Source organism: Gopherus flavomarginatus, chromosome 4 (assembly GCF_025201925.1).
Source record: "Gopherus flavomarginatus isolate rGopFla2 chromosome 4, rGopFla2.mat.asm, whole genome shotgun sequence".
Taxonomy (NCBI): Eukaryota; Metazoa; Chordata; order Testudines; family Testudinidae; genus Gopherus; species Gopherus flavomarginatus.
The window spans coordinates 179,453,827-179,467,905 of NC_066620.1; the positions used below are offsets into that span (position 1 = coordinate 179,453,827).

At 40.5% G+C, this 14,079-nt stretch overlaps 1 protein-coding gene across 4 annotated transcripts; it reads right to left on the reverse strand.

Moving 5' to 3' along the window:
• Nucleotides 1-971: 971 nt before the first annotated feature.
• TMEM18 (transmembrane protein 18) lies at nucleotides 972-11,841 on the reverse strand. Of its 4 annotated transcripts, none has more exons than XR_007774045.1 (7): nucleotides 11,702-11,841; nucleotides 10,848-10,968; nucleotides 8,474-8,528; nucleotides 6,705-6,798; nucleotides 6,529-6,614; nucleotides 5,844-5,967; nucleotides 972-4,005 (listed from the first exon to the last, which is right to left on the reverse strand). XR_007774045.1 is itself a non-coding variant. In XM_050951073.1 (6 exons), the coding sequence occupies exons 1-6, from the start codon at nucleotides 11,747-11,749 to the stop codon at nucleotides 3,999-4,001; spliced, it is 411 nt and encodes a 136-aa protein (XP_050807030.1). In that variant the 5' UTR covers nucleotides 11,750-11,841; the 3' UTR covers nucleotides 972-3,998. The 4 variants fall into 4 exon arrangements, 2 of the variants coding, with proteins under 2 accessions (XP_050807030.1, XP_050807031.1); XR_007774044.1 differs by having other exon boundaries at nucleotides 6,496-6,614; XM_050951073.1 differs by lacking the exon at nucleotides 5,844-5,967.
• Between the last annotated feature and the right edge of the window lie 2,238 nt (nucleotides 11,842-14,079).

A 14,079-nucleotide genomic window follows, 5' to 3' on the forward strand; every position in this document is an offset into this window, starting at 1 on the left:
GTGAAACATTCAATCAGGGCCATCCTTAGGCATACGCAGCATAAGCGGCTGCATAGGGCATGAGAAAATTTGGGGCACCACCAGGACCAGACACAGCCCTTTTGGGGTGGGTGTCTGGGGTGGGTGCCCAGGGAGTCTGCCAAAGAGGGCGCTGTGTTCTGGCCCGGCCAGATGCTCCCTGTGCGCCACAGCCAACCAGGTGAGGTGCTGGTTCCTCTCCGCCCAGCCCCTCCCCCCAGCTGCTCTTGGCTAGTAGGCCCAGGGCTGCCTTCTCCCTGCCCCCTCGCCCACTTGCTCCTCTCGGCCAGCTGGCTGCTAGCTGAGGCTCCTGCCAGTGATGGGGGCAGAGAGAAGCTCTCAGCCTCTGCAGCTGTGTTCCTCAGGCCCCACCTCCTCACTCCAGAGGCTTGTACCACTTGGTGGTGCAAGGGGGAGGCTAGACAGCAGGCCCAGGGGTTTCTGGTTGCCGAACAACTGCAGACAGCTGGGCTTCCCCATGGCACAGACCCCCAACCTCCTTCCTGCGCACTCAGGCCCCTGAAAGACATTGGGCCGTGCTGGTGGGAGGGCATTGTGCAGGCAGTTCCCCCCCTGCCCCGAGCACCCACCTCAGCTATTATTTGAATGCAGAGGCCAGGGAGCATGGGGTTCCTCAACCATGCCGGGCAGGAGGCAGCACCAGCACCCAGGGGATGGACACCCTGACCTGTGGGTGCTCCTTGTTCCAGGTAAGCCCTCTCAGCCCAGGTCCCATGGAGCAATTGGAGACCCAGTTCCCCCTGCCCCATTCCCTCCCACCCCACCAGCAGGGCAGCTCTGTATCCTTTGCTGCCTCATCCCTCTCGCTCCAGGCTGCAAGCCCAGGCTGCAGCAGCGTCTGCTCCACACGAAGCTCCATGTGCATCTGCAATGATGGTGGTGGTGGTGGGGGAAACGGACAAATAGTCCATCACCATTATAGAATGCTTAACTTGTTTAAACTAGTTTTAATAAAGTGCACGTGGCAAGTTTTTCATTACTGTAAGGTTACATTTGTGTTGCTAAGAGCAAGTCAGGCATAGGGGCACCAGTTTTAATAATACTGCATAGGGCCCCATAAATCCTAATTTACCATAGTATTCCCTACTCATATTACACTTGTACTGGATGTAAACTGATGTTTCCATACTCAAAACTGATCCCTATGTCTTGAACATATACACCTCTACCCCAAGATAACATAAATATGGATGTAATACAGTAAAGCAACACTCCAGGGGGAGCAGGGCTGCATGCTCTGGCGGATCAAAGCAAATTCGTTATAACATGGTTTCACCTATAACACGGTAAGATTTTTTGACTCCTGACGACAGCCTTATATCAGGGTAGAGGTGTACAAGATTTCTGGGGTGTTCCGCATTTAAAAATATTTAAATTTGATACTGTATATCTGTGTATACATTTGTATCTAAGTTTTCTGTGCCGAGATACAAACTTTGGTTAACAACTTGCACAAACTGCTTTTAGTCACACTGTAAAGTTAAGTGTTTACAAGTATTTTCCCCTAATTATGTTAAAAAGCATGAGACACACACACACACATATATACATGTAAAAAACAGTTCAACATGATAGAGGAACAAAACATTCACTAAATTAGAAACTTGATTCTTTATCATCCAAATTCCTAACATATAACCTCTTTTTTTTTTTAAAAGTTGCTATAGCTCAAATAATTGGAAAAGGTCTTGAGTCCAAAACTTCAGTGTAATTTTGATCACCAAAATTCAACAGTTATTTCTGACTTCAAACTTTTTCCCAAAGTTTTATACTACTAAAACCTACGTAAAAAAGGCAAACCAAACCTTTCCTCCTCCAGATGACAATCCTTTATACACACACAAGGCTAAGTTTTAAAGTTAATATAGTACCCTAGCAGAAGCTATGCTACACATTTTCTGAAATGCATACACGATAGATTTATCAAAATGAGTATGCTACTTGAGGCCCTGATCCAGCAAAGCACTTAAGTCCATGCATAGCTTTATGCATGTGACTAGTCCCATCAATTACTCATGTTTAAAATTATGCATGTTCTTAATGGCCAAGCCCATTGAAATCAATGTGTGTTAGGTGCCTAACTTGCTTAAACACTTTTGAAAATCCCATTAGGCACCAATCTGCGTCTTCAGGCATCTGAATACCTTTCAAAATCTAGCCCTAAGTGATTGCTGCATGTCAGTACTAGTAGATGTCCTCATTCTTAACAGATTTAGTTTAGCTTTAAAATAAAAAGGGGGAAAAATAATCTGACTTCTTGTCTTATTGAACTGAAGGAACACATTACTTTCAGTAAACCTGTTCCAATCCAGAGTGTGTGTCCTCTTATATAGAATGAAATTGTTAAAAACTGACTCCTCGTTTTTTTTTCTTCTCCTCCTCCTCAAGTTTCCAGACAGAGTCGCATCAAGTGTCTTTGGGGAAATTCACCTCAGCTCAGTTCATTAACCAGTTTTGCATTTGGAATGATGTTAACTTCAAATTCTATTGCATTTAAGGTTCTTTAGCAAATTTAGGTCACAGTCCTAATTGCCCCCCTTTCAGAGGCACATAATGCACCAGAAGTGCCATGATTCAAATAGAGAGAAAACTGGGCTACAGGAAGGATGGACGTCATACTCCTCATGCACCTTTTAGCATTATTCCACGGTGGTTCTCCCCATAGCACTGAGAAGAGATCAGGGCATGTTGGGGGTGTAGCTTGTCTCTGCCACTTACATGAATCCAATGACTAAATTCCCCTTTGTAGCCCAAAGTATGCAGTAGTTAGTAGAGCAGCTATCTCTTGGCTGTGTCTTTGCTGCTCCAGGTTCACTGAGAAGGAGTCTTTTCCTCACAAAACCTCCATTGAAATCTTCCAGGCAAGCATGTGGACTCAGGCTTTTTACCACAAATAGAAATGTAGCCCCAAGTTACTTATACATATAGAAAGCTGAAGTCAGCAAAAACTGTCTAAATTCAGGATGTAATTATTTTAGGTTTGTCAGCAAGTAGGCTTTTAGATTAAATTTATTGTTCTATCACTTCATAAATCCATTCCTATTATAACCAACACAATCGGCACTTTCCATTTAATTCTCTGAGGGATGCTCTTATGGTTAAAAACACATTTCATTTTTTTTATAAATCTGAAAAACATTTTTTACTGTTCTTGTATGTATTTCCCTCACTCTAAAACTTAAAATTTCCTTCATAATGTTACACAAAAAGGTTATCTATAGGAAAAGTAATCAACATAAGTAAGGCTTGATAATCCCATGGGGGAAAAAAAATGCAGAAATACTTTTGTTATTTACATTTTATTTCATTTGGAAATCACACTTGGCTCAGTTTGTAGTCATTAATTTATACAACTATATTATTTTTCTTAAATGTATTGCTATTTATCTTTAAGAGACCTTTTAACGGAGAAGGCTTAAAACCATGTGCTGCTTCAATTATACTTAGCATTCTGAAGTGTATTTTGAGAGTTTCCTGGAGCTGAACAAAGCTAAGACTCCAATTTTAAAAAAAAATACTTACTTTATTGATTTGGCACCTATTCTCTTTGAATGTGCACATATCCACACTTTGGGGAAAAAGAAGCCATTGTGCTTTTGTATTAACTGATTTTTAACAAAGAAAACATCCAGCTTCTATCCACTTAAAAGTATGCAAACTATTGTAGCATTATGGTGATATCCAGCTTCCTCAATGCTAAAACTGCCATTTTTACTTATTAAAGATTGTGTATTGGCATGTGCATTATTCTGTTAAGCACTGCAGTCTCTTATTTATTATGCTCCAACATTGTTGTCTTGCTGTACAAGACAAAGTGAGACATGTCCCTGATGCTGAAGGGCCCAGCCCTTATAAGGCAATCTGTGTGGGTGGACTCTTAGGACTGCACAAGCTTCACTGATTTTGGTTCAGCTCCACAAAAGGTGCAGAGAACTGTCCCCACTGATCAGCTTGCAAGATCAGCACCTAAAAAGAGAAATAGAGTACAGGATGCTTGGAAACAGGAAGGGGTCCTTAATTTTTTCCCCGTTACATTTATTTATAACTTAGAGAACTGCTCTATGAATTCTCTTGTATGTCTAAGTTCAGACATAGCAGTTTTGTTTGTAACAGCTGATCCCATGAGAATTTTATACAGTTCTAGAAAAACTATTTTTCATTTTCCTTATCTCATATTAAAAGAGCAGACTGTGAAAATTTATTAATTTGATTAAGGGTGAATTTCACAAAATCCTATTTTTTCCACTGGTGAGGCATTTTTACACAGCTATACTTGATCTCTCAATAGTCAGTCTTATTGTATAGCAGATCAAGGAAATTATCTATAGCCAAATCACTGTACATGTTTACCATAACCTAAATACACTTGTGATACAAACTTGGGCCCACATCCCTCAAAAGCTTATGCACATGCTTAACTTTACTCATATGAGTACTCTTACTGGCGTTAAGGGGACTACTCAAGTTATTAAAGTTAAGCTTATATATGTATGTAAACTTGGGATCTTAGTATTACTCTTCTTATGCAGATTAATATTCAGAGTTTAATGTTAATATGTTCTTTGGAAGTCTGTACCAGATCATCTTTTCAGTCATACTGCATTAGTCTCTGGCCCAATGACTAGGTTTTTAGGCATAGTGGAACAGTCACTGGGTGACAGAATATGACAGTAGCACGGTGATTACAGCACCCACCTAGGAAGTGGAAAATCCTGCACCCAGTCACCCTGCTCCAATCAATCATCATGGAACCACAGTGGAACATTTTATGAGATTGAGAGAGACCCACATCACAATATCCCATAGGTAATGGATTATAGCAGGGGTCAGCAACCTCTCAGAAGTGGTGTGCCAAGTCTTCATTTATTCACTCTAATTTAAGGTTTTGCATGCCAGTAATACATTTTCATGTTTTTAGAAGGTCTCTTTCTGTAAGTCTATAACTAAACTATTGTTGTATGTAAAGTAAATAAGGTTTTTAAAATGTTTAAGAAGCTTCATTTAAAATTAAATTAAAATGCAGAGTCCCCCGGACTGGTGGCCAGGACCTGGGCAGTGTGAGTGCCACTGAAAATCAGCTCGCGTGCCGCAGGTTGCCTACCCCTGGATTATAGCATCTTCTTGAGGTGTGGGAAACCACCTGTTCAAATCTTTTCCCCCTCTGGCAGAGAGGGGAATTGAACCTGGCTCTCCCCTATCCCAGGTGAATGCTTTCTTCACTATGCTAAAAATTATCTAGTGGGCAGCGCCACATTTTGTATGGAGCAACAGAGGCCTCTAACTCATTTTTGCAAGCAGTGCCTTAGGCTCCTAAACCATGATTCCAGAGGGGTTCCCAGTCACACCTTGCTAAGCAAAGATAGGCACTATCTCCGACAGACAGATGGGTCTTAGGACATACCACTCTGGTCAGCATTTGCCATTGCTAGCTTAGGCGACTCCCTGCCTAGTGTGCTGGCTTTGAAGATCACATTCTCAAGTGCCTAGCTCTTCCCATGCATCATATAGGAAGCTTAAGTGCCTATCTCAGATTTGTGGGTCCCATTGCTCCTGTTGCCTAGCAGTTAGACATTTGTACCACAGCATCACAATGCCTAAGTCCCTTTTGCATAACCCACCTAAAGAGCTCAGTCATTATAAAGCATGTTTTCTAATCCTTTAAATCATTCTTGTGGCTCTCCTGTGAACCCTTTCCAATATATCAATAGTCTTCTTGAACTGTGAACACCGGAACTGAACACAGTATGCCAGCAGTGGTTGCACCAGTGCCAGATACAGAGGTAAAGCAGCCTTCCTACTCTTACTTGAGATTCTGCAGGATTGCAAAAGTCCTTTTGGCTGGTGTTGCAATGGGCACTCATGTTCGGCTGATCATCCATCATGACTGCCAAATATTTTTCAGAACCCATCTTGACCATCGTGTCTCAGCTGGAATTTATAGGACTGGGAGTTAGAAAAAAAAATCTTTTTATTTGTAAACTGATTCTGTAAGAGTTGCTTATTAACATACACCTGGTGGGATGCAGGAGATCCACAATATTTTTTTTTTTTTAACAATATGTCAAGACTTAAAATTCATAATAAAACACTGTAAGCAAAGATGGGGTATAATCCACCACCCACAGAAATCCACACCAAAGCTCCAATTGACTTTATGTGGATTTCAAATCAGGCCCTTAATGAGCACCCTCTGAAATAAATATGTGATTTATGGACAAGTGATTATTGAGCAGAAGATATGAAAGTCTAATCCAGCTGAGGCTATAGCATTGGCGCAGCACAAAACAAACTACTGTATAGTAAAGAGCATGAAGTTTTTTTAAAATCAGCTTTTTTCTGTTTGCATGGCCATCTTCATATCACATGTAAACAAGGACGATTTGTAGCTGATGAAGGTACCAAAAAATAAAAAAAATAAAAAAAAATAAAAAAAAGATGGAAGGAATGGTTACATACAGTGTTATTGAAAATAAATCAATTAATATTCACTTTTTCTTTTCTTTTTCTGCTCTTCTTTTTTGCTGTAGTGTCTTCAATTCAGTCATTACATTCAATGTTTTATAAACCCAGGTAATCTGAAAAGTAAATATATTTACATATAATGTGTCCATATTATATTTATAATAAAGCAGATTATAAATTTAAACTTAAATTAAAACACATACCACTATTATTATAGCATTCAACAGCAATGGAGCTGAAAATACTAGGGAAATAAACATCCCTCTTGAATCGAAATATTGGTATTTAGAAAATAACCTGTAATAAAAAAACAAGTGTTACTCAGCATACTTCATACATTACATTTCAATAAGAAATAATTCCTGTGCATGTATGCTCTGCTGTGTATGCATACTGTAACCAATTCTACCCTTTCATTTCTGCACAATATTTTTGTTAATGTGGTAGAATTGTACACTGCAATTAAAAACCTGCAGCTGGCCTGTGCCAGCTGACTCAGGCTCAGGGGGCTGTTTAATTGCTGTGTAGATGTTTGGGCTCGGCTGCAGCCTGGGCTCATGGACCCTCCTGCCTTGGATCCTAATGACTAGGCTGCAGCCTGAGTCCCAACATCTACACCGCAACTGAAGGTATGTCTCTGCGATTAAAAACCTGTGACAGCTGACTTGGGCTACCACATTAACTCCTTAGCCCAAGCCTCGCAAGCCCAAATCAGCTTGCATGGGCCAGAAAGTGCAGTGTAGACACATCCAAAGTGACTAACAGATACAACATCCTCTTTGAAAATTGTGCATGCACATTCACATTAGGAAGCTGTGCTTATGCATCAGAAAGAAAACATACTCCTACATTTATGAAATAGTTCTTCTTCTGTAGATACCAATTTCAATTATTTCTGATATTTGAATACACAAAGTATTTATGCATTAGAGCCAGAATTTTCAAGCATTCATGTTTCAAGTTTGGCACACACATAAATAGTTAGATGTCTCAATAAAAACACCTACTTTTCAGGGTGATGCACAACTATAGCTCTCATTTAAGTCATGGGAAGATATGGAGGCTCAGTACCTCTGAAAAATCAGGCCAATTTTTTTTTAGGTGTCTAAATACAGATTAAGAGCCAGATTTTTAAAGGCATTTAGACACCTAAAGATGCAGATAAGCATCTAATGGGATTTTAAAAAGCAATTAGGTGTCTAACTCCATAGATTTCAGTGGCAATTAGGTACTTGTGTACTTTTGAAAATCCCACTAGCTGCCTACATGCAACTTTGTGCCCAAATGCCCTTAAAAATTTGGCCCTAAATTCATAGTTTTAGGTACCCAAGTCTGAGCTCAGTAAGTCATATCTCCCACTTCGTACAATTATTAGCCCAGGCTTGACCCAGACATATAAATAGACAAGTATTATCACACCTTGTTGTTTTAGCATTATGTCTCTTGAGCAGAGACCAATCATGCAAAAATGTTGATACTCTTGCACAAATAAAAATACGGATGAATTTCATGATCAAAAGCAAAAACACCTTCCAACTCCTCTAAAAAAAACCACCTAGCCCTGTTTTCACTTGTGACTTAAACGGGTTTTCAGAAGTTTTCTGGGGTTAATTTGAACTAAAACAAAAACAGATAACCTGAATCTGTAATGTTTCTAAAAATTGTCAAACAAGAAAAGCATAAACAGGATCCATATGAAAAACAATGTAAATGATTTCCCCCCTTAAGGATAAGAGTTAGGTATACAGTACTAAACAAAATATAATACTTAGCACATATTGTATTATAATTTTTATGTTCAGGTTTTTTTTTTTTGTTAACTAATGAAACCATCCATTATACTACTTTCCCCTGCTGAGGGATGCGATACTTCATTTAAAAATTGCTTTTGAGGATTATAAAAAAACAAAACAAAACAGCATTACCAATAAAAGCAAAATTTAAATATGAAAACAGAAGTTAATGTAATTACCTCCAATTCATAGCAGCCAGTTCATTGATATATTCAGCACAATACACCAAGGCCACTGGATCACAGAAGGAAACTAATATTAGGTTGAATATTTCTTGACAAAATGGACAGCTGGTGATCAGTTCTGAGCCTGTACACATTATATACATCAGGGGTCGGCAACCTTTCAGAAATGGTGTGGCGAGTCTTCATTTATTCACTCTAATTTAAGGCTTCGTGTGCCAGTAATAGATTTTAACGTTTTTAGGTCTCTTTCTATAAGTCTATAACTAAACTATTGTTATATGTAAAGTAAATAAGGTTTTTAAAATTTCAAGAAGCCTAATTTAAAATTAAATTAAAATGCAGAGCCCCCTGGACTGACGGCCAGGACCTGGGCAGTGTGAGTGCCACTGAAAATCAGCTCACGTACCGCCTTTGGCATACGTGCCATAGGTTGCCTACTCGATATATATTATTACTCCCCACCCAAAAAGGGGAGTTATTACATAGTTGAGACTAATTGCACAAACATAATTCTGAATGTTTGTGTCCCACATGAGATCTCAAAACAAATGTAGTATTACAAAATGATAAATGCACAGGTATAAGTTCATAGAAAAAGGTCAATATAATCAAATCTACAGTATAAAATACAACTTTTTAGTCAATCTTACTGATGGTTCAGTTGTAAAATTGAATGCAAAAGCAAAAACCTCATCAAAAAATAAGTAATTATCTTAGAATTAAGGTTGTAAATATCTACCAAATTACTTAGACACTAAAAACATGAAGAGAACCTTTTAGTTCTCAGAAAACACAATTGCCTGAAAGCCTGGATAGGTTAAAATAAAAACAATACACCAGATATTAGGAAATATCTAATTAGGAGTCACCAAAATAATCATCTTTCTCCTGTCCTCTGCCAACCCTCCTCCCTGTGTACATGCCACGAGACATCCTGATGAATGTTTGATAGTGTTGTTGTTTTCTTAAATGAGGAATTTAAAGCAACATCTTTAATCCACTTTACTTGCAAAATTTGTCTAAGAAATCAAACTTTTATACCTGGCTTTAGATTTATACATAAGTGTCCTGCACCCTTGGCTGTTCCTGATTGAGACACTGCCTCTATGAAGTTCGCAGCCTCCCATATTATTATAGCTGCACGTCTATACAAAGAAATTTGAAACTTTGTATGCTTTCAGATAATTGTCCTGAACTCAGTTCTTGTGAAGAGATATAATTTCTGTTGACCATTTATGGCTCTGAAAAAAGCAATAGTGACTTGCAGTGAGGTGAAGCCTAGCACACTTTGGACTAATACTAATATATACCCAGGCTATCAACAGTTCTGTGGTCCAGTTAAATCACTTTTTTTCAGAGACACTGGTGCAATGAGGAAGTGTATTGTCTACATACATAGTCACCTCGTGGTTCACTGTTTTGTGGAAAATGATGCAGGCACAAAGTTAAGGCAGCTTGGGTGACTTTAAAGGTGAACTACATAAGGTTCCATATGTACGCTATTTTTGGTTGTACATGGAATATAAAGAAGGCCTAAAAATTCTTCTCACCTCCCATCTTTTCCCCCAAACACTTCTTTTTTCCCTGCTTGCCTTTTTCCTGAGAAATACCAGGAATGCCAAAAGATTGGTCTTCCCTGATTTTGCAGGAAGGCTTTGTGATGGTCTCAGATGGGTATTGTCAGCTCTCACCTTAATTGAAGGTTGCTGTATTAAAACTTGATCAAACACATCTACTCTAACAACTACTATTAATAACAGAAACCATACAACAAAGTTTAAGAATCTCTTCCTACTGAATCACCAATATAGACACAAAGTACACCTCTACCCCGATGTAACGCAACCCGATATAACACGAATTTGGATATAATGCGATAAAGTAGCGCTCTGGGGGGCCAGGGCGGGGGGGAGAGGCTGCACGCTCCAGCAGATCAAAGCAAGTTCAATATAATGCGGTTTCACCTATAACGCAGTAAGATTTTTTGGCTCCCGAGGGCAGCGTTATATCAGGGTACATGGAAACCACTTAACTGCTAAATAATTCTCAACCACAAAACCACCCTACATTAAGTCTTCAACAATTCCAAAAGATTTAAAATATTTTTGAGTTGCTAGTTCAAGCTGTTTGGGAGACAGAACACAAAAAAATAAATCAGGCTTATTATAGTAAAAAGGGGGATATTATTGTATATATATTCTGTTGAACGGTATATTACATTACTAAGTGGATTGTATATAATAACAAATGAGCACAAACAGAATTATAATCACTAGTGTGCCATAGAGGAGATGTATAATAATATGCATAACTTTAAAGATATGGACGCCTATTTCAAACTCGGGCAAGCTATTAATACTCTACTCACCCATGCAGAGAAAATGCCCTATCTGCAGGTGATAGCGCTGGAATGAAAAGCAAGTGATCAGGAAGCAGAGGATGTGGAAAACTGCAAGTCCCAATAGCCATGGTTCAGACCAGTCTGTCTGCTGCAGATGAAACATGAAATCAATTAGGAAACTTTTAGGAAACAACATAAACTTTCATCTTACTTGTACTAAAGCTAACCTTGTTACTCTAGGCTTACATATTAACAGTTATCAATTGCAAAACTGGAGTTTCGCTTTATTCTTCTAAATTACTGACATCAGAAAAGCACAGAGTTGGAATGCAGACTAAGAAAAGGATTTAACATTAAAGCAGACAGCCCCAACGTAAAGCTTCCTTTAAACAAGGAAACAAAACAAGATGAAGTAAAACAGATTGCCTGGCCTTTACAGACACTTACACATGTGAGTAACTTCACTTACACTCAATGGGACTCCTCACATCGCCAGTGTTTGCAAAGTAGGGCCTCTGACACATTCGGGGGCCAGTGACACACATGACTGGGCCTGTACAAGGAGGGGTTTACCAGCTTCACTCTCTCATGCCCACAGAGCCCTTTCTACCACCAGAATAACGAGAAAGCCCAATAACTCCCGGTACGTCACGTACCAAGGCTACCTGATTACTTCCCCAAAGGCAGCCGAATTCTCACCTACTCCATACACTGCGGTACCAGAGACCAACATCCCCCCGACCCAGCGGGGCCCCCAACATCCCCCCGACCAGCCCCCACCCACCGACGCCCCAGAGATCTCCCCTCCCCGGGGCCCGCACCCACCGCCCCGCCATGGGGACCCCCACGCGCGGCTCGCCAGGGTGGGCGGAGGAAGTTACCGCCAGTATCGCGGGGAGACCGGTAGGCACGCGCTGCGGCGGCTCCATCTCCGTGGCAGCCGCCTGCCTTCATTCTCGCGAGAAGCCAGTGGGGAAATCCCGCGAGACAGGACGCTGAAGAGACGTTAGCGCTCTCGGCGTTTCACAACGTATGTAGGAGAGGAGGGCGCGTGCGAGGGCGGGATGTCGGGGTAGTGGGTGTTTTTTGTGCAGTCGGCAGGTGTCTGTTGGGGTCACCCCTCTTCTGCCCTAGGCGAGGTTTCGGCGATCATAGCTCGCTGTCTGCTCGTCCAGAGGGGGGCGGTGTGCGCCGTTATTTTTGGCTCCTGTCTGGCTGGGGTGTTCAGTTCCCTTCCTCAGCCAAGGGTAGCACGCCTATGGGTGGGGAAGGGTGTCTGTTGTGGGAAGCAGGTGTTTGTGATAGACTGGGCTTGGGAAGAGGGTGAAGCAGGAGAAGCAACATATTCCCATCAACACTACAGTCATTCAGTGCCTCTGGCTATGTCTACACTGCAGTGTAAAAGCCCAGGGTTACTAGGACTCCAGTTAGCTGTCCCATGTCAGGGAACCCTGGGCGTGATCATCTATATTTGTACTTTAATGCTAGGTTACAAGTTTTCCATTCTGTGGTGGAACCTGTGGCTCTATCCAGCTACGCTGCCTTGCACATGGACCTGAGTTGAAGTGCACTGCAAATTCTTGACCTGCATTATATATAACTTTTTTATTTCAGAAGGTTGAAAAAGCTACTGGGGGGAAGCTGTTCTAGACTTGATTTTAACAAATAGGGAGGAACTCATTGAGAATTTGAAAGTGGAAGATAGCTTGAGTGAAAGTGGTCATGAAATCATAGGGAGTACAGCAAAATAGAGACAGTGAATTTCAGGAAGGTGGATTTTGGTAAGCTCAGAGAGCTGATAGGTAAGGTCCCATGAGAAATCAAGACTGAAGGGAAAAACAACTGAGGAGAGTTGGCAGTTTTTCAAAGGGACACTATTAAGGGCCAAAAAGCAAGCTATTCTGCTGGGTAGGAAAGATAGAAAATGTGGCAAAAGACCACCTCAGCTTAACCATTAGATCTTGCATGAGCTAAAAAATAAAAAGGAGTCATATAAAAAAATGGAAACGACAAATTACAAAGGATAAATATGGACAAACAGCACAGCAATGCTGGGGTAAGATTAGAAAGAGAGAGGCACAAAATGAGCTCAAACTAGCTACGGGAATAAAGGGAAACAAGGACTTTTTATCAATACATTAGAAGCAAGAGGAAGATCAAAGACAGGGTAGGCCCACTGCTCAGTGAGGAGAGAGAAATAGTAACAGGAAACTTGGAAATGGCAGAGATGCTTAATGACTTCTTTATTTTGGTCTTCACCGAGAAGTCTGAAGGAATGCCTAACATAGTGAATGCTAATGGGAAGAGGGTAGGGTTAGAAGAGAAAATAAAAAAAGAATAAGTTAAAAATCTCTTAGAAAAGTTAGAGGCCTGCAAGTCACCAGGGCCTGATGAAATGCATCGTAGAATACTCAAGGAGCTAACAGAGGAGGTATCTGAGCCTCTAGCTATTATCTTTGGTAAATCATGGGAGACAGGAGAGATTCCAGAAGACTGGAAAAGAGCAAATATAGTGCCCATCTACAAAAAGGGAAATAAAAACAACCCAGGAAACTACAGACCAGTTAGTTTAACTTCTGTGCCAGGGAAGATAATGGAGAAAGTAATTAAGGAAATCATCTGCAAACACTTGGAAGGTGGTAGGGAACAAATCATGTCAAACTAATCTGATAGCTTTCTTTGATAGGATAACGAGTCTTGTTGATAAGGGAGAAGCAGTGGATGTGGTATACCTAGATTTTAGTAAGCCATTTGATACAGTCTTGCATGATATTCTTATCGATAAACTAGGCAAATACAATTTAGATGGGGCTACTATAAGGTGGGTGCATAACTGGCTGGATAACCGTACTCAGAGAAAGCAGCAAAGAATCCTGTGGCACCTTATAGACTAACAGACGTTTTGGAGCATGAGCTTTCGTGGATGAATACCCACTTCCTCAGAGAGTAGTTATTAATGGTTCCCAATCCTGCTGGAAAGGTATAACAAGTGGGGTTCCGCAGGGGTCTGTTTTGGGACTGGCTCGGTTCAATATCTTCATCAATGACTTAGATATTGGCATAGAAAATATATTTATTAAGTTTGCAGATGATACAAAAGTGGGAGGGATTGCAACTGCTTTGGAGGATAGGGTCAAAATTCAAAATGATCTGGACAAATTGGAGAAATGGTCTGAGGTAAACAGGATGAAGTTTAATAAAGACAAATGCAAAGTGCTCCACTTAGGAAGGAACAATCAGTTTCACATATAGAATGGGA

Coding starts and splice junctions, on each gene's coding strand:
- TMEM18 (XM_050951073.1), bottom strand. CDS start 11,749: ATGGAGCCGCCGCAGCGCGTGCCTACCGGTCTCCCCGCGATACTGGCG. Junction 10,969..11,701: donor GTCTCCCCGCGATACTGGCG/GTAACTTCCTCC, acceptor TTTCATCTGCAG/CAGACAGACTGGTCTGAACC. Junction 6,799..8,473: donor CTGGCTGCTATGAATTGGAG/GTAATTACATTA, acceptor TTTTTATTACAG/GTTATTTTCTAAATACCAAT.